The sequence below is a fragment of the Melospiza melodia genome, chromosome 13, assembly GCF_035770615.1.
Source record: "Melospiza melodia melodia isolate bMelMel2 chromosome 13, bMelMel2.pri, whole genome shotgun sequence".
NCBI classification, from domain to species: domain Eukaryota; kingdom Metazoa; phylum Chordata; class Aves; order Passeriformes; family Passerellidae; genus Melospiza; species Melospiza melodia.
The window spans coordinates 18,508,087-18,526,276 of NC_086206.1; the positions used below are offsets into that span (position 1 = coordinate 18,508,087).

At 44.2% G+C, this 18,190-nt stretch overlaps 1 protein-coding gene across 3 annotated transcripts; it reads left to right on the forward strand.

Moving 5' to 3' along the window:
- Positions 1-3,895: 3,895 nt before the first annotated feature.
- Positions 3,896-15,902, forward strand: HSD17B2 (hydroxysteroid 17-beta dehydrogenase 2). 3 transcript variants are annotated; one of them, XM_063168094.1, is made up of 5 exons: positions 3,896-4,026; positions 9,794-10,006; positions 10,316-10,501; positions 12,988-13,125; positions 14,774-15,902. In XM_063168094.1, exons 1-5 carry the CDS (start codon positions 3,945-3,947, stop codon positions 15,130-15,132), a joined length of 978 nt encoding a protein of 325 aa, XP_063024164.1. In that variant the 5' UTR covers positions 3,896-3,944; the 3' UTR covers positions 15,133-15,902. The 3 variants fall into 3 exon arrangements, with proteins under 3 accessions (XP_063024164.1, XP_063024165.1, XP_063024163.1); XM_063168093.1 differs by lacking the exon at positions 3,896-4,026 and adding an exon at positions 4,161-4,468; XM_063168095.1 differs by lacking the exons at positions 3,896-4,026; positions 9,794-10,006 and adding an exon at positions 4,160-4,468.
- Positions 15,903-18,190: the final 2,288 nt, after the last annotated feature.

Here is an 18,190-nt window from a genome sequence, read left to right on the forward strand (position 1 = left end):
ACAATTCTCGTGCTTCAAGTTGAGTGCATGAAGAGAGAACAGGCTGAAAGAAGAGGATTATCTTGACCTTTGTACAGGAGCTCTGCAGAATTTATAAGAGGAAAATCAGTTTGCCCTAATGAATTTTGTTTTAGGAAGTTCAACACTTTCTGCATCCACAAGTGACATCTTGACAAGTGTTCATGTAGCCATCATTAAATGTATGAAGATGTTTATGTTCTCTCAGAAGCTGCAGCAATAAAAGTAAGTAATTTTTTTTTTCCCTACAGGTCCTATATGTGCTTAATCACTAGAATACTGTTTCTGTCTTGCTTAATGACTCATTTGTTGAAACAGATTCCGACCTGTTTTATGCTGAAATGATTTTCCAGGAAAAACCTCGTAGGGCAGAACCTCCCTACAGAACCTGAAACACAGAGCTCTGACCCAAGCCACAAAAGAACAAGAAGCACAGGGAGCAGGAGCTCTCAGGAGCCACAGCTGAAAAAGCCTGAATCAGCAGGCAAAACAAAACAGTAAATTGAAGAGTTCTGTGGGAAATTATGACCTGAAATGAAAAACAGATCTGTGACCAGCAGAGAAAGCTGAAACAGAAATTGGAAGCGTAGAAAAAGTGCTTCATGCTTCTAGACAGTGAAATTGATGTTCCACTTGGGACAGAAGGATATCACTTGTATCCAGTTGGGACAGCAGCTATTGGATATGACACATGGCACTTCTGGCTGAAGGAAAGTGCTGAAAGCAAAAAATACTGACTAGTAAATTACTGGAAAGTGCAAAGAAAGCCCAAGGGAAAAGTGCCAAAGAATTGAAAAACAATGCAGAATGAGGTAACAAAGACATGCCTGAAAACCTCGTGGTTGAACTGGAAGCTTCTCATATGCTGGAAAGTCAGAGAGGCTTGAAAAAAATTATAAACATCAGGAAAATCACTGAACTCTAAAGGGAGCCATGAAAAGCAATGACAAAAGAGATCTCATTACCAAGGAAAAACCAAGAAAGAGCTTGGTGGTGTATTTCAAAGAAGTTGTGACCAGGCTCAGCTTCACCACATTTTAAATGAACTGGGGAACCTGAACCTTTCTTCTGCCTTTTTTTTCGTGTTAAGAAAGCAATCCAAAGCACAGGCTGCATCCATCATGCTGAAATACATAGAGCCAGCACAGTATGAGAGGGCAAAAGCTTCAAGAAATGGAGAGGAAGTAAGAGAATGTCTGTGAAGAAGTGATTTAGCTCCAGAATGGGAGTGTGGAGCCAACAATTTGATGTCTGTGATGAAGGTCCCACACACTGGAGGGGTGTCCTTGCTGTGTCCTGGGGACAGGGACACTGCAGCAAGTGAAAGGTGCTGTGAGTGTAGGATTTGAAGGAAGACAAGCTGAATTTTTAGAGATTGGCTGTTCATGTTGCTGATTACCATGGAGTGATTGTTCTCCAGGAAAGCCATCTTCTTTTGCCGTTGAATGTTGACTGTGCAGAGTCACCACGTATCATGAAGAGATTTAGATGGTAGTGCACATGTGAGATCTGCAAAATCCCCAGGAGGAACATCAGGAGCAGGCACAAAGTGCTCAGTGAGGGCCAGCAATGGCCCAGCTGCCAGGAGGATGCTCAGGATCATTTCTCTGCTGCTGTTTGCATGGGCTGCCTCTGGAATCAGGGTCCAGATTCAGTGCAGACTCTGTACTTGCCATGGAATAAAAGGACAGGGCACTGAGTTATTGTGAGGTGGCTCTGAAAAGCCATCCCTCTTCCCCTGGAAGAAAGAACTGTCCTGGCAAGGGTAGGGTGAGCTTAGCCCCACATCAATTAACTTAAATCCATTCTTGCTGGAACACAGATGTCATGGTGATGCAAAATCCTGACAGTTTGGAGGGGCCTTCCTTTTTCCAGGAAACTATAAGAAGGTGAGATAATGGTGTATATTCATAGCATGAGTAAGCGTGGTAGAGAGAAATAGATAATAATGTAAACTCAATGGCAATCCTGGGTTACTGTACAGCTTTTAGAGCTGGAGACATCTCAAAAGTGTAAAGAGAAAAGTAGGTGTTTTTCAAGATGAGTAGTTGGCACAGGATGATAGAAGTTACCTTGTGGCAAAATTGTGCTGAAAAATCCTCAAGCAGCAATCTGTCATTGCTGGTGTCAGGGAAGTGCAGAGGCTTTGTGAAGTGGGTACTCCATGCTAGCATTTTTAGATCAGAACCTCCTTTTTGGTGTGTATCATCTACACATTTACATGGAATTTTACTCACCCACACGGTCACCTTCTCATTAAAGGAAGCCTTCAGTAGTTGTACTTTATTTCAAAGTGATAAACTGAGCATTGATTCAGGCAGAATCAGTCCTGCCAAATCAGCTGTTCTGCAGGGGTGTGGGTGCAGACAGGTGCTGTGTCCCTGCACCACAGTGGGTGGGTGTATAAGGAATGCATGTGGCACCCTTAGCTTTCCAAATATTCCCCACCCTGCCAGCTGGGTCTGAGGGAGGGGCTGTGCATGGGCACAAAGCGCATTTCAGTGGGACTGGAGCAGAGGGCGAGTCTCATGGAGCTTGCTCTGCAGCCCCCAGCCATGGTGGCCACCCCTTGCCCAGCTCTGCCTCATCCCCACAGGCTGAGGGGAGCCAGGGCAAGCATCAGGCTGGGGTGATCACTTCTGCCCCTCATCACACTAAGGAAAAGCTCCAGCTCTCTGTAGTGTGAGAGCTCATGCTCTAAATGCCAGCACATTTGTGATCATCTAAGTGTGACAAAGACCAATAATGGAGACAGCAAAATTCTCCAGGAAAATATTTAAGAAGATTCCTTAATGGACAGCTAGGTATAGCTGACCAGAGCAGCTTGCTAATAAAAGCAGAAGTAAATGGCAAAGAGAAATGAAAAATATTTTTCCTTTTGTGCACTGGTGGGAGGATGGATGGGTGAGTGTTCACAAGAGTAATGAATGATGGGCAGCCCTTGAGGGTGATGTTGCTTTAAGACATTGGTTTAATCTCTGGTGTAAACTACCTGCAGAGCTATGTAAACATTTTCACTGTCTGGAAAAGTGTATATTCAAGAGATCTGTAATCCCTTAAAGCCCCAAAGGCATAATGGAATGGGAATGTGCTCTGTTTCATGTCAGGTTTGCACCAGGCACTTCCATTCTTTGTGTCTGAAATCAGATAGAGCAGCACCACCTTGTCTTAGCAAACCAGCTACATCATGTTAGCTGGGGCTGTGGAAGGCTTGTCTCTCAAATCACTCACCAGGGATTTTTAAACAGGGTTAAATATGCATGGCTAATTTGTATCTTAATCCCTTTGGCTGGCTGGATTTTAATTTTTTATTTATTGTTTAAATAACTTCCAGAACACAGCACAGTAGGTATTAAATCTCTTTATTATATTTAATTGATTGCTTTTTCTCCCCCACACACAACTTGCTGTGGCTATCAAGCCAGTGATTGCTGCCAGAACCAAGGTGAGTGTCATCACTGGAGATTAGCTGAAGACTCAATCTCAGGTGTGCCACCTTTGTTTGCCTACCAAAGTGCCCCTCATGCAAACCAGCAATCATCTGCTCCCAGCACCCCCTGAATGTCAATTTATTGTGGGTACTTACTGAATGTGGAGTAGGTAAATAGGTAAAGGTGGGCACTAAAGCAGAGCAAGTAATTTGGGTTTTTTTGTTGAAAGAGGAAGGCTATCCATAAGTGATAAAGCCCAAGACAGCTTGTGTTCCACAGATTAAATAACCCTGGCCTGACTCATTTTTGTCACTGCCCATCATAAACCAGTTCCACTGAAACTACACCCTAAGTTTTTTAAGCAGGAAAGCCCAACTATTCCTCATAAAAGAAACTGCTCCTTTTCTCACTGTCGAGGAAAGTGTACTTTAAAGATATATTAAAAAAAAAAAAAAAGGCAGTTAATCTTTTCCTGGAGCCGGTGCCTGCTACATCATGTCCATTCCTGGGGCTGTCAATCATTATCCAGGCAGCACATTGTTCAGAAGGTGGAGCTGTCAGGCAGGAAGAATGAAAGGTAAGGAAAGGAAGGCTCCCGCTCCTTGCTGATGCCAAGGGTAAGTGAGATTATGTCAAAGCTTTAAACAGAGTCCCCTTCCTCTGCCCCACCCCCTGCTCCTATATAACACACACTGCATTTAGCAACACCTGCTTCCACCCGGGCACGGTGGGGTGAGCGCTGCCTGCTTCCCCCCTGCTGATGGATGCTGCAGCCAGCAGCCCCCTCGGCTGGCTCTGTGCAGGTGCCACCAGGCTTTTTGGGGTCACCATGGCCCGCAGGAGCCCGCTGCACAGAGCCAAGGTGCTGCTCTGCAGCCTCCTGCCTGCCCTGCTGTGCGTGGCCACGCTGGGGGCTGGCCAGGGGCTGGGGGTGTTTGTGGCCATGTGCCTGCTCTGCTCCGTGTGCCTGGGGGACAGGGACCTGCTGCCCGTGGGGGACAGAGCCGTGCTCATCACAGGTAAGCTGCTGCCAGGGCTCAGGAACCAGCACAGCCTGCCTTTTCTCACAGGAATGGGCAAAAACCTGCCTTTTCTCACAGGAATGGGCAAAAACCTGCCTTTTCTCACAGGAATGGGCAAAAACCTGCCTTTTCTCGCAGGAATGGGCAAAAACCTGCCTTTTCTCACAGGAATGGGCAAAAACCTGCCTTTTCTCACAGGAATGGGCAAAACCTACCTTTTCTCAAAGAAAAGAGCAAAACCTGCCTTTTCTCACAGGAATGGGCAAAAACCTGCCTTTTCTCAAAGAAAAGAGCAAAACCTGCCTTTTCTCACAGGAATGGGCAAAACCTGCCTTTTCTCAAGAAAAGAGCAAAAACCTGCCTTTTCTCAAAGAAAAGAGCAAAACCCTGCCTTTTCTCACAAGTGGGCTGCAAAACTTCTTGTCCTCAGGTTAGTGCATGCTTGTGAGGGTTCCTTTTATCCTTTGCTGCTTGTTTTATTTGCTTCAGCAGAGATGGGGGTTTTTTTTCCAGGTAAATAAGTGCTCTGAAATTAAGTAGGAAAGCATCTTAATAGATGCTATTATTTTTTAGTGTCTCATTTAATCTTTACAAGTAGCTTTTTAGACATACTTGTGAAATTAACTGGTGCAAGAAGCATAGGAATACTTATAATGGTTTAATTTTTTAGGAGAGACAGTAATTCCCAGGAGCCCTGAGAACACTACATTCATTCATTGCTTTTGTTTACTTGAATTAATTGTGCTGGTTATGGATGTAGAGTTGTCTTTTGGGGGGGTGTACATACTGTACACTGTGTCTATCAATGCTGAGGTTTGGTGCCATCTCTCTGAAACCCTCTGTGAAATGCTTTAGGAGGGAGTAATTCACCAGCAGAGAAAGTTCAGAGCTAATTAATTCAGTCTCTATCACCACTCTGATCTGCTCAAACCCCACTTTTATTTTGCAGGGATGGCGTTTTTGTAGTTTTATGGCTTTTCTCCTGCTTCCTCTAAAACTTTAGGTGTTGTTTATTTAGATGTTTCTTATTTGTGTTAATCAAACCTTTAAACTGGAGTGCCTACTGACTGCTTTTTGCACTCTTAATTTGCTGGGTTTTGTTTTATTTTCTGTGTTTTTTCCCCCCTCTGGAATGCTGAATTAGCTTGCTTTGGTTTATATATAGCAATTTCTAGCAGAATTTCATTTTGTTTTATAGGGACACCTGGAAATAATTTAGATTTGCCTAGCAAGCTTTAATACAGGGATTAAATCTAAAAGTTGAGAGAGGACAAGATCAGCAGCAAGTGCTCCCCTTGCAGTTTATCTGCCAGCTGGGTTTCTCCCTGTGTCAGATGAGGATGGATGTTGGTGTGGGCAATAGGGAGCAATCCTTTCCCACCCCTGCAGGCTCAGGGGATGTGCTTGCACTTGGGCATCTCCTTGCTCTTTGTAAGACTGCAAATCTTCAGGAAGAAGCACTCTCTGGGAGCTTATGTGCTCTGGAATCTGAATTAGAGCGATATAAGAGAGCTAGGAACATTTTGGGTATAGTCCAGTCAGGGAATGTGCTTTACTTGTACCTGTGCTGCAACTGTCCTGAAGAAATGCAAGTTGGGACGTCTCTGACAGCTGATTAATTTGAGGAGACTCTTTGTCTTTATTGGAGTCCTGTGCAATCCATCAAACCCTCCAGCAACTGAAACAGAAGTTTTACTCAACCTGTATTTTGGTTCAATTGCTCTGATTTTGGTATTTTCCCCCATACCAACTACAGGATGTGTGTCCCTGTTCATTTGCAGCTGCAAGGTGCCTTTAAGTAGATTTTGGTGTCATTTTCTCCAGTTTTGACAAAACCTCAGGCAGGCACTTGGTGGAAAGTGGTGACTTTGATTATTTTTTCCTTTTCCCTCTGCCTTTCAGCCCCACAGGGCTGAGGAATGTGGCTGTGTCCTGAGCCAGGTGTTTCTTGAGAGCCTTTGGCCAGAGGCTGGAGCAAGCTCTGCTGCTCTCCCTGGGTCCTGCCATGTTCTGCTCCTTTTTGGATTTTCCTTGTACCAGTGCTGCTCTGCATTATTTATTTAATAAATACTCCAGCAGCTCACTGGAGTGCCAGGATAAGGGAAAAACTGTGCCCAGTGGTCAAAATGCTTTTTCACATGGATGAGTGTGGGCATGTGAGCAAACTCAAAAAATTGCTGCAACCCTGCTGTGGATCCTCTAGCTGGGAGCATGAAAACACTTTAGTGGTGAATGCAACAGCCACCTTCCCTAAAAATTAAATTTTTGCCAAGGTCTGAAACAACAGGAGTTGTGAAATTCTGTCCCTGGTTAGTCTGTGTGCTTTGGGATGAATTTCTCCAGTTAATTTGGTATTTCCATTCTTGGGGTGTGATTTGGTGCATGTTCAGCATGAGTTAATTGTAAATTCTCAGTAAAGGGTCAGTCACAGTCAGTGTGACTGCTTTCCTCAAAATAAGGCTTTTCATAACCCACAAATTATTTTTGGCATAGAAGCAGGAGTGGGATTAGGAGGGAATTATCTTTTTTTTTTTTCCCCTATGGAGACTCTTTGAATTCTAGGAGTTGGAAGAGTAAAGCTTCTCTGGACTTCAATAACCGGTCTGAAACTCAAATCATATTTGTTTTGGAATAAAAAAAACAGGGACAAACCCAGCATCAGGCAATGATCAAAACAACTTTTATTGCTTTCTTGGAAATGCTGTGCCCATCCCAAGTTTGAGTTTCCTTTTATTCTGCCCATTTTCAAGTTAAAGCTGCATCGTAAAACTGAGGTAATATGTAGCTGTGGCTGTGTACTTTCTGGGAATGGTGAAAGAGAAAGGATTTGATCTAAAAGTGTGGTTTTTCACTAAAAGAAAAAGAAGGAAAGTCACCCCACCCCCAAACTTAAAAATCTGTCATGTCTGGGATATTTGCAGGCTTCTTCATGTCTCTCTAGGGAATTCAAAGAATGCAGGTTTATTCAGTCAGGTCGGGACTGGAGAAGCTTCATGTGATATTTGTAGTGTTCTGGTGCATCTTCAGCAAATTGCAGACTTCTAAAATGCCAAAAAGCTGATTTTTTTTTCTTCCTAGGAATTAAATAGAGCATGAGTAATTATTTTCTACTTTTTCAAGATGCACTGATTGATCCAGACATTTAGTACATGTTTTCCTCAAGCCACCTGGAATTAATATTTTTCACCAGTCAGGACTAAAGCCCCAGTTACAAGACAGAACCCAGAAAAGGGATCTAACATGCTTATGATGAGTCTCTTTGGCAGTCCAATTCTATTGACCACATATTTTGAATGTAGGAGCAGACCTGTGAATAACTCTGATATTTTTCTTGGTGTGCCAAAATTGGAGACTAACCCTCAGAAGTTTGTAGTAGGGTTAAGTAGGGAGTATTGCAGCTCTTCCAGAAACAAGAAAATAGTAAAATATCTGGCAGGAGTTGCAGTCCTTTGTCTCACATTCAGATTTCCAGGGTTTGGGAACTGAACATTGTTTAGTGAATTGTTATTGTAGGAGATGCTGGATCCCAGTGCACAGCAGCATCCAGGAACTTTCTCTGCTGCAGTTACAGTGGAGGATCTGGTGCAGTGTTGTGGAACAGGCTGATGCTTTACAGTGTAAAAGCTGTATTAATTTATTAAACTCCTAATTTTCCTCCTAATCTTGTCCTCTGCAAAGCTCCTGAAGCACAGTCCCTTTGAACTCCTGCCCTGTCACTACCTGTGTCACCTCACTGGAGGCTTGGTGGGGACATGGGTGATGTGTTTCTTTCCTTATGGAGTAAGTTTCACTGCAGGTAGGAAGAATGAAAAATAGAATTTAAAAATTGAGAGAAAACACTTAAAATTAACTTATATTTGAAGGTGTTGGTTGATGAGGAGCTGAATGTGACCCAGCACCGTGTCAGCCCAAACATCCAACTGTGTCCTGGGCTCCTTCCAAAAACCCGGGGGCAGCAGGGGAGGGGGGATTCTGACATGGACCTGCTGAAATGAGTCCAGAGAAGGCTAAAAAATGATCAGAGGACTTGGAACACCTGTCCTGTGAATACAGATGTAGGGAGCTGGGATGGTTCTGGGGAGACCTTGGAGGCCCTTCCAGTGCCTAAAGGGGATCCAAGAGAGCTGGTGATGAGGGCATGAAGTGACAGGACAAGGACCTCAAACTAAAAGAAAGCAGGTCTGGATCAGACATGCTTTTAGGAAGAAATTTTAGGAAGAAATTTTTCCCTGTGAGGGTGGTGGGGCCCTGGCACAGGATGCCCAGAGAAGCTGTGGCTGCCCCTGATCCCTGGCAGTGTCCAAGGCCAGGTTGGGCAGGGTTTGGAGCATCCTGGGATAGTGGAAATTGCCCATGGCAGGGGGCTAGAATGAGATGATCTTCCAGGTCCTTTCCAGCCCAAACCATTCTGTCTTTTATTCTGTAGCAATAGCAAAATACTCTGTCACAGGGAGAGACTTGTGAATCAAATTATTTGTTAAATATCCTTCACTGGTACTTGATGGGAAGAACTACACAATTGTGATGCCAAAGATTACAATTGTTTGCTCTTATAGTGCTTCCTGCAGCTGCTTGGTCATTCCTTTAAATGGACAAAGTTTGGGAATAAGTTTGGAAGAGGATAGAGAGGATGAGAGAAATTCTGATGCAAATTGGTGTGAGTTCAATAGCTGACTTAGCACACAAACGTCATTTGGAAGCTTTCTTATGTTCTGAAAGCATTGGAATGCTTTGCAGGTAAAGCTACAGTTGCTCAGTTTTGGCTTGGTTACATTCTGTAATAAAAAGTGCTTATCTGAGGGATCTTGTGTGGTAGAGGTGTGGATGAAATAATGCTACTTTTTGGAGGGTAGAAATAGAATCCAAGAATTTGAATGTGATAGCCCTGTAATTGCTTTGCCCACTGGAGATTTCAAATTAAATCATTACTGTGGTGGTTTTTTTGCTGTTTGTTTTTTTCTCTTGTACACTTTTGTTTTCGGAGTTCAGCCTGAATATTTGTATAAAACCAAAGTAGGGCTTTATTTCTTCTCTATGTATAAAGTCAGAGAATCTGTCAGTGGCAGAGAGTGAGCTGATTCCACCAGCTCTGAGTCAGGAGAACATGGCCTGTCAATCTTTGAGGAACATTTAAAGGTCCAGCTCCTCAAACTTCAGATCTGAACCTTTCTTTCTACTGACATACGTACTTCAGGGACTTTGTCTCCATATTTCTGTTCATATTTGCATGGCTTTCCAACGTGTGTATTTATTTTACTTATTTATTTTTTAAATGATGGTGTAGGACAGACCTACTTTATAAGGTTTTTATGACGTTTTCAGGAAGTGACACTGGGATTGGACATGCCCTGGCTAAGCACCTGGACAGCCTGGGGTTCGTTGTGTTTGCTGGGGTTTTGGACAAGGATGGCCCCGGGGCTGCGGAGCTGCGGCGCTCCTGCTCCCAGAGACTCTGTGTCCTGCAGCTGGACATCACCAACACCAGCCAGGTCAGGGAGGCCTACCTGACAGTCTCACAGAAGGTGCAGAATGCAGGTACAGCTTTTTCTCCTCCCTTTACAATGGTGTAACAGCTTAACAGGTGCATCTCTTTGCTGTTGGCTGCACCGCTGCTTAGGTGTGTAGGACATTTCCAGGGTGAAGTCTGGGGCAGTCAGGGCATTTCCATCCATGAATTCTGTTTTCTGGGACATGGGAAGATGGTAGTGACAGGTCAAGGAGTGGGGAATGTGGCTCTGCAGATGATCTCTGTTTTGGCCTGGAGTCACCATCCAGCTCGCTGGTGTAATCCTTGTGGATCCTTTTCCTGGTGTGTTGCAGCCTTGTGCTTTCTCCTCTTCCCAGGGCTCTGGGGTGTCGTGAACAATGCAGGAATCCTGGGCTTCCCTGCTGATGGGGAGCTGCTCCCCATGAGCACCTACAGGCACTGCATGGAAGTGAACTTCTTTGGGGCTGTGGAGGTGTCCAAGACCTTCTTGCCGTTGCTGAGGAAGTCACAGGGGAGGCTGGTGAACATGTCCAGCATGGCAGGTGAGTGGGCTAAAGCACCAAATAAAGTCCTGGAGCAAATGCCAAGGAAAGTGTCCATCAGTCTGGGCTGTCGGTACACCCAGGGAATAAATGTTAAGATAATAAATCCAGGTTTTTCTTTAGTTTGGGACATTACTCCCAGAAAACACCCTTTAAAGAAGAGTTTAATGTGGCTAAAATATGCTGTGACAAAAAAAAAAAAAAAGCAGTAAAATTCAGATCTTGTGTTCTAGATGGCATGAGAGATAACCTTGTGAGCTAACATAAAGATGGGTGGTACATCACAGGTATTTCTATAACATGTTCGGGCAGAAGTCTGTGATCACATCAGTTTGGGATATCTGCTGATAACTTGGGAGCTGTGTGTCTCTATTTCTCTAAAAATATTTTGGATGTCTTAGAAATACTTAGGCCTAACTTATTAGTAAAGTGGTATTTTGCCAAGAAAAAAAATTAAAACTATTTTGGATTTTAACCCATGCTTTTCATTTCTTTCCCTATAAATATATATATATATATGCATGTCTTTATAACAGGACCTTCTATTCCAGGAGAACAGCTGAGATGCTAAGATGTAGGAACTAATGTAATACAGTAATGCAGTATCTGGTAGCCAACAGCTGAGGAGCAAGAATGCTCCTTTGGAAATGAGACCTTTGAAAAGGAGGTCATGCTGCTGGAAAGTATTTTGGAGTAAGAGCTCTTAGGGGTTTGCTGGGTCATGTGCTCCCCGCATTTTCCTTTGCCCTTCTGCATAGCTGGAGTCCCCCTGCATGGTGCTGCATTGCTGGGGTGACTTGTGTAGGTGTTACCTGTGCTCCCCTTGTGCTGAGGATGTGGCTGCAGTCTGGCTCTGGAGCTGTTTTATCTTTATAATCCCAGATATGCTCTGTATCTGCATGTCTGTGCTCACGGTTTATTGCTGACACTCTGAGAAATCAGGACTGAATTACCAGAACCTTTCTGCTGCTGCTCTGAGGCCAGAGTTTCCTCTGTGCACCCAAGTGAAGCTCTCACTGTGGGTGTTTTGGGGCAGATATCTTAATTCCTGGTGAGAATCCCTGAACTGCCTTGAAGGAATAAATGCATTTATCCCTGTGCTGAGCAGTTTGGCCTTACAGGAGCTGATAATGACCCTGTTTAAACTCAGCTGTCTGCAGAGATGTTGCTGCACACAGCCTGGTTTGGGTGAAGAGTTTCCCCTTAGCTCAGGGTCTGGGGGTCCTTTGGTGAAACATTAGTGAAGTTAGTGAGGTCTCATTGTGCTGAATCTGTTCCTGTCTGTGTAGGGCTCATTTAACTGGGCTCAGGTTAGCCTGACCTCAGAGGGAAAAGTCTGTGTTTCAATTGGCTCAAACCAATCCAGCTTGTTCAGATTCATACAGAAGAATAATTAACATCTAATTGGCCTGACTTCTTCAAGGGAATGGCTCTGTGTAAACAGCTCCTGTCATACCTTGGTCATCCCAGTACCCAGTAGCACCAGTGGCTTACCTGAAAATCCCCTGGATCTGAGCTATTTTCCTTTAAATACTCAGGCACATTGAGATGAGTGTGTAGCACGTGAAACAGAGGCAGGATGTGCCCAACTGCCCATGCAGGCAGGAGAAGGAGGGATGTGCCTCAAGGAAAGGATTCTCCATTCTGTTCCTTCCTCCCAGCACAACTTGTGGTGGCTGTGGTGATCTTAAACCTGTGTGGTGCTAACACCAGCCTTGTGGGGGAAGTGGGAGGGCTGAAGAAGAAGCTCAAATCAAAGTGTGTTTGTATTTTTCTAGCACTGAAAAAGTGACAACCTGCCAGTTTTTGGGACAGAGGAAATCTCTGCATTTGGAAGATACTGTTTTCTGGAAGCTTGCTTTTGTAAATGTACTGGGTGTTCTCTTAGCTTTCCCATCTGAACAAATGTTTCTGGGATTGAAAAAGATGGGCTGGAACTCTCAGGGAGTCTAGTCCCTCATGGGGTGTGATTCCAGCTTTGTGTTTTCCCCACTCTTGCATTATTATTTCTCTGGCCTTTCTGGAAAGAACAGAAGAGAAAGTTTGCTTGATAACACTAGAATTGAGATGACTTACCTGGTTCTAACTGTGGTTTATTGTAGGGGCTTGAAATTTGTGTTACAGTGACAAGAACAGGAGTCTAAAACTACTGCTTCACTATTTATATGAACTAAGTCATTGTGTTTCTCAAATCAACAGTCATAACTTTCAGCAGTCTTTACCCTTAAATGCAGTCCAGTTTATTTTCCCTGCCCTACAAGGTGTCTTACCAGGTGTTACTGAGCATAACTGCTGTAAGCAACTGTTCATTTACAACTTTCACTCTTTTTTAACCTCTAGCAAGAAGTGATTCCCTCACTGCCTTGTCTTTAACCACAGGGAGAGAAGCATAACTTTGGTTGTGCTATAATCTGCCTTCTAAATCATGGAAATAAAGGCTGGGAAGAGCCACTGTTGAGGTTTATCAGTTTCTATTGCTCCTGCAGGAGGCATTCCACTACCGAGGTACGCAGCGTACGGGGCATCCAAAGCAGCTCTGTCCATGTTTTCTGGAGTAATGAGGCAAGAGCTTTCCAAATGGGGCATTAAAGTCATGGCAATTCATCCATCAGGCTTCAGAACAGGTTGGTACTTGGCATTTCGGGTTGTTCTTTCTGCCTCTCCTCTTTCCCCGTAGCTCAGCAGCCTCAAACAGAGCCCTGAGTGATTCTCAGGGGTTGGATGTTTTTCCCCATTCTTTATGTGGGTTATGGAAATAAGCTCAGTTTTTTTTGTGAGAGATGTTCCCAGCTCTGCACTCTGCCTGCCTCCCCTCTCCTGGCAGAGCTGTCTTTGCTTTGAGGCAGGGCAGCATTCAGGCACTTGGTGCCTTCCCTTTGCCCCAGCTTTGCTGGAGTGGAACCTCTGAGGTGTCCACTGTCCCAGCTTTGTTGGACCTGGTGAATGGAGCAGCACTGTGTGCCCAGTTTGGGTGTTATGGCTCCCTTGTCCTGCTTGGGAGCTTCAGGTCCCCCATCTCTCCTCCCTTCCTCAATATCAGAGCTCTCTCTATTGGGCTGCTCTGGCATGGCAGTATCAGCAGCTATACCTGTCACCCTGCTTGCCTGCTGTCAATATCCTCTGGCCTTTCCCCTCCACTCCTTCCCCGTGTGCTCCTGCTGCTTTCTGTTCCAAATTCTCCTCCTCCTTCAACTGAGCCTGTCCAGGTTCCAGACTCATCTCCTGCTGCACATGCCTGCCCAGAGCATTTTTTATGTCAGTGTAAATCAAGTTGGTCTTTTCCATAAAATGCTACTTCCCTGGATGCTCCCCCTCCTAGGAAGGGGCTCTGGGCTCTGACAGCTTTGTGTGGTCAGTGGAACCTGCCTGAGGCTTCACCTTCAGGGCCCTGCTTAGCTGTTCTCAGGTTTATGGGTAAAATTTAGTCCTGGGATTTGAGATATAAGTATTTTAAAAAAAGATTTTTCTTTATTTGCAATGCTAAAGTTTTGGTAGTTAGGCAATAATTCCATTGGAGAAGCCCCTGCTTTCATTCCTACATTGTGCAGATGGGGTGGACAAATAGATTAAATTTCAGTTCTAAATCTGTCCTAAGAGAATGCTAATCCTTCAGGAAACTGGTTATTGAAATACTAATGTCTCCTGTGAAAGGGCAGCTTAGCACTTGGCCAACCCAAGTGAATCCTGCTCATCTTAGTTTGCCTGTCCTCAGTTGTTTATTATAAATACTGATTGGAAACCTCCACAAAATGAATCAGGACAGAATGGCAAAGTGGGGAGGAGGGAGAAAAAAATGCTGATTTGGCTGTGAGAGAGCATTTTTAGGTAGAGCAGGGAGCCAAATGGGGCATGAACTTTGTGCTTTTTGTGTGGCACAAAGCACTCGTGCTTTTCCTCCTCTTCCAGCTGAAAGCACTGGCTGCTGACCAGCTGTGGTGTTTGTTCTTCACTGCCCCATCTTGGCATCTTCAGTGTCATGCCTTTTATAAGCTACAAGAACATAAAATTTGGTGGGTGGATGGTTGATGATTTATGATTATGGTTTGTATTTTTGTTTGGTTTTTTTGGGGGAGGGAAAGTTCTGGGGTTAATTCTGTGGTTTTTTGGGGGTGGTTATGGAGTGATGATGACAGTTGGTTATTGTTTTTGATATTAGGAAATATAGAGGAAGGTTAATTGAAAGTTTAGATCAACTCTGCCTATTAATTACAGATCCATTTCCTTAAATCCAGCCCCAAACCCACTTGCTGTGCTGTGATGTTGCTCCTGCAGGTATCGAAGGCACAGCAGAGCAGTGGGACAGGCAGGAGAAGGAGCTGATGGAGAACCTCCCTGCAGACACCAGGCAGGCCTATGGCGAGGAATATCTCCTGGGGCTGAGGGATTACCTGCTCCACCTGCCCTCCCACTGTGCCCCCGACCTGTCCCCTGTGCTGGGCTCTGTCCTGCATGCTCTGCTGGCCAGGAGACCCCAGGGCCTCTACACCCCTGGCAAGGGAGCCTACGCCCCCCTCTGCATCTTCTGCTGCTTCCCCCTCTGGTTCTACGACTTCTTCATCAGCAAGGTGCTGAGTGCTGGCTCTGTCCCAAGGCAGCTGAGGACATCAGGAGACGAAGGCAAGAACCTCTGAGGTGCCCACTGGTGTTTGTCTCACCGATGAGGGAGCTGGGAAGAGCTCTGGACAGACACTGCTGCTTATTGTGCTTTGTTAATTGCATTAACATTAAATCTTTGTGTTAAGAGTCATGTTTGGGAAAAGCAGTGGGTAAGCATAAATAGAAAGCTATTCCCAGATGGGGCATTTTTTGAGGAATTTCAGTATTTTCTTGTTGTCTTTGTGTCCTGCTTTCTGTGTAAGGTACCTCATGAAATTATATAATTCCTGTCTGCTTCTAAGGGCATCACCAACATGCAGAGATGCAGAACATGTTTTGTTAAAGCAAAACCAAAACCTCTAGAGAGTCACCAGCCTGAACTCTTGTAAAAAGTTAAATATATTCCTGTTGTTGAAGAGACTTAGAACTGTATAATGCAAGTCTTTTTCTCTACAGCTTCAGCCTAATGTGTTTGGGGTCTGGTGTTTTCATTCTGTTGCTGTTGAACCTGAGAAATGATTGTCCTTTCCCCCCAAATTTTGTAATGTATACATTCAGTTTCAATGCATAGTTTTAAAGTTTGTAATGTGTTCTCTTTGCTAGAATAAGCAACATAAATTGGTTGGGGGGGAATGGATGGAGACAGATCAAGATCTTTATGAAGAGAGAAACAATTTCCTTCCTACAGTACTAAAAATAGTCATGGTGGGTGTATCAGCTGCTATTTTGATCTGTCTGGTCATTCTGTGCATTGCCTGTATATGCCTGTGCTTATCTAATTGTGAGTAAACTCTGATGTCACTTCTGCTTTTTGTACAATTCCTTACTTAGGTCTGGGTTTACAAAGAATTCATGGTTTTGCCCACTTCTGAAACTTTCTTGTGTCTCCCTCTGCTTTGGGGGAGTTTGTGCTCATTTGTCCAAGATCAGTCAATCTTCATGTGGCTTTGCTGGAGTCCAGTGCCCAGCTTCTGATAGATTGGGGTCCTTCCCCTTCCTTAATTTCATTCCAGGAGCACCAGGTGCCCTCCTCCACTCACCCATGGCAACTGGTTGGGCAACTCACCTGTATTTTTCCTGCCTTATTCCCTTTTTGCATCGTCTGTCACATCCTTGGGCTTTGAAAGGCTGTGATATTTGAAAGAAATCCTCATCCCCCTGACTCCCATGGTTTGGCCATGTGTCCTGCCTTTGACAAGATGCATTTCTTTTCCAGTGATGAAAAACTGAAAGTGATCACACTCTGAGCTTTAAATGTAGCCACACTTTTTTCCTTTCCTTCAGGAGCAATTTCTGTCATAACCCTATTTGTGTGATGTGCTCTTGCACCCAACTGGACAAAATCCCTGTTAATTTGCAATTATGGCATTTATTCCATCACTCTCCTGTGTCTGTCACATCAGTGCCAGCTCCTGTAGATGCACAGAGGATGCTCAGAGGGCTGGGGCCATCATTTGAATCTGTGAGGGATTTCCCAGTGGGGGAACCCTCCTGTTCCTGACTCTCTGTCACAATAGCTGCTTTTGCTACTGAGGTTTGTCACCTGGTTTGTATCTGTGTCCTGGTTGCAGAGTTTTGCTTTCCTTGGAGGAAGTGTACTCAATGTTTTGAGCTCAGGAAATCTGAGACTATTTCTCTCTCTCTCTCTCTCTCTCTGTCTCTCCCAATTTCACCCTTTATCTATTTCCCTCATTTTTTTACGTGTCAACAAAACTGTGTAATAAAACAATATAATATTTAGTAACCAGATGGTTGTGCCTCTTTGTCCCATCTCACCTTTTGTGTTTTTGGGGCTCAGTGCTCCATCCCTGCCTTGTTCCTTCATCAGGAGAGCACTGAGGGGGAAGGGTGGGGAGCTTTTCCAGGGAAGGGGACAAATGGCAGCGGATCCCAGATTTGGGCAGGCTGTGATCCCAGCTGGCCCGAAGGCAGCTGTGAGCAGAGGGAAGGTGAGTGAGGAGCTGGGGCTGTGCTGGTGCCAGCCTGGGAGGTTTGGCTGCCCCGGGCTGAGGGAGCTGCTGCCAGGGAGCGATCTCCATCTCCATCGTGGATGCAGGTGGCTGCTTTTCCCTTCACACCCAATTTGGGTGTAAATTCTGAGGGCTGGAATTTTGCCCTTGGGCACACTAAACAACTGAAATTTGTCTTAGCAGTCACTCAGCTCCTTTGCCTAGCAATCTCCATAACAATCTTTAATTGTTGCTTTGTTATTTGGCTCTGGTTATAAAATGTAATTTTTTTTTCTCCCATTGGCTTTCCTAATAGGAATATTATCTTGCACGTTGCAGACATATTAAATTAGCCATTTGCTTGGAAGTTTTGACTTCATTTTAATTTTTTAAACTTTTATTTCCCAGGAAATTTCTGTTCTAAATAGTCATTTTATGTTTCTTCACCTAACTACAAAGATATTTTAGCAGGTCTCTAATAATTGCAATATCAAAGATTGCTATTGTTTTGTTCCTACAGGGATCTTGCTTTGTGTTTTAAAGATAATTCTGTTGTAACACATTATTGAATTATGTGTCATTTAATGGGCTGTAGTATTAGAAGTAAATTTCTTTTGCTAATGGCTTGCATTGAAAATAATCCCAACTGTGAGAGTGGCAGAACTGCAGAATAAATTGTGGGTGTTTGTGGCCAGCAAGCCCAGGTGGGTGTTGGTGCTGGCACTGGTTCATGGTGTCAAGGACAAATGTCTGGGTGTGAGGGTGCTTTGCTTGCCATAAAGGCTGATCTGATACAAAATATTTGGGAAATGGGAAGAGAGGATGTTGGGTTCTAGCAGTGGAAACTGTTATATTAAAAACCCCAAACAAATTCTTGTGATTTGGGTCTATTCAAATATAAGATTTTTTAAAGAAAAAGAGGCCTATTTTGGGCTTCTTTCAAAGATAAGATTTTTTTTTTAAATGTACATGGTGTGAGGAAAAGCATCTGAGAAACTGAAGAAATTGGCTGTGGCCCTAAGAAAGGATGATGAATAATAGACTAAAACATCACATAATGCCCCACAGAAATCAAGTGTGAATATATTAAAAACATGTGCACAGAGAAAAAAGGGGTTCTAAACTATGGACATCATGATTAAAG

Excerpts from the sequence above, each read along its gene's own strand:
- HSD17B2 (XM_063168093.1), top strand. The coding sequence starts at position 4,210 with ATGGATGCTGCAGCCAGCAGCCCCCTCGGCTGGCTCTGTGCAGGTGCC. Across the intron at positions 10,502-12,987 it reads GAACATGTCCAGCATGGCAG|GAGGCATTCCACTACCGAGG; the intron begins GTGAGTGGGCTA and ends TTGCTCCTGCAG. Across the intron at positions 13,126-14,773 it reads TCCATCAGGCTTCAGAACAG|GTATCGAAGGCACAGCAGAG; the intron begins GTTGGTACTTGG and ends TTGCTCCTGCAG.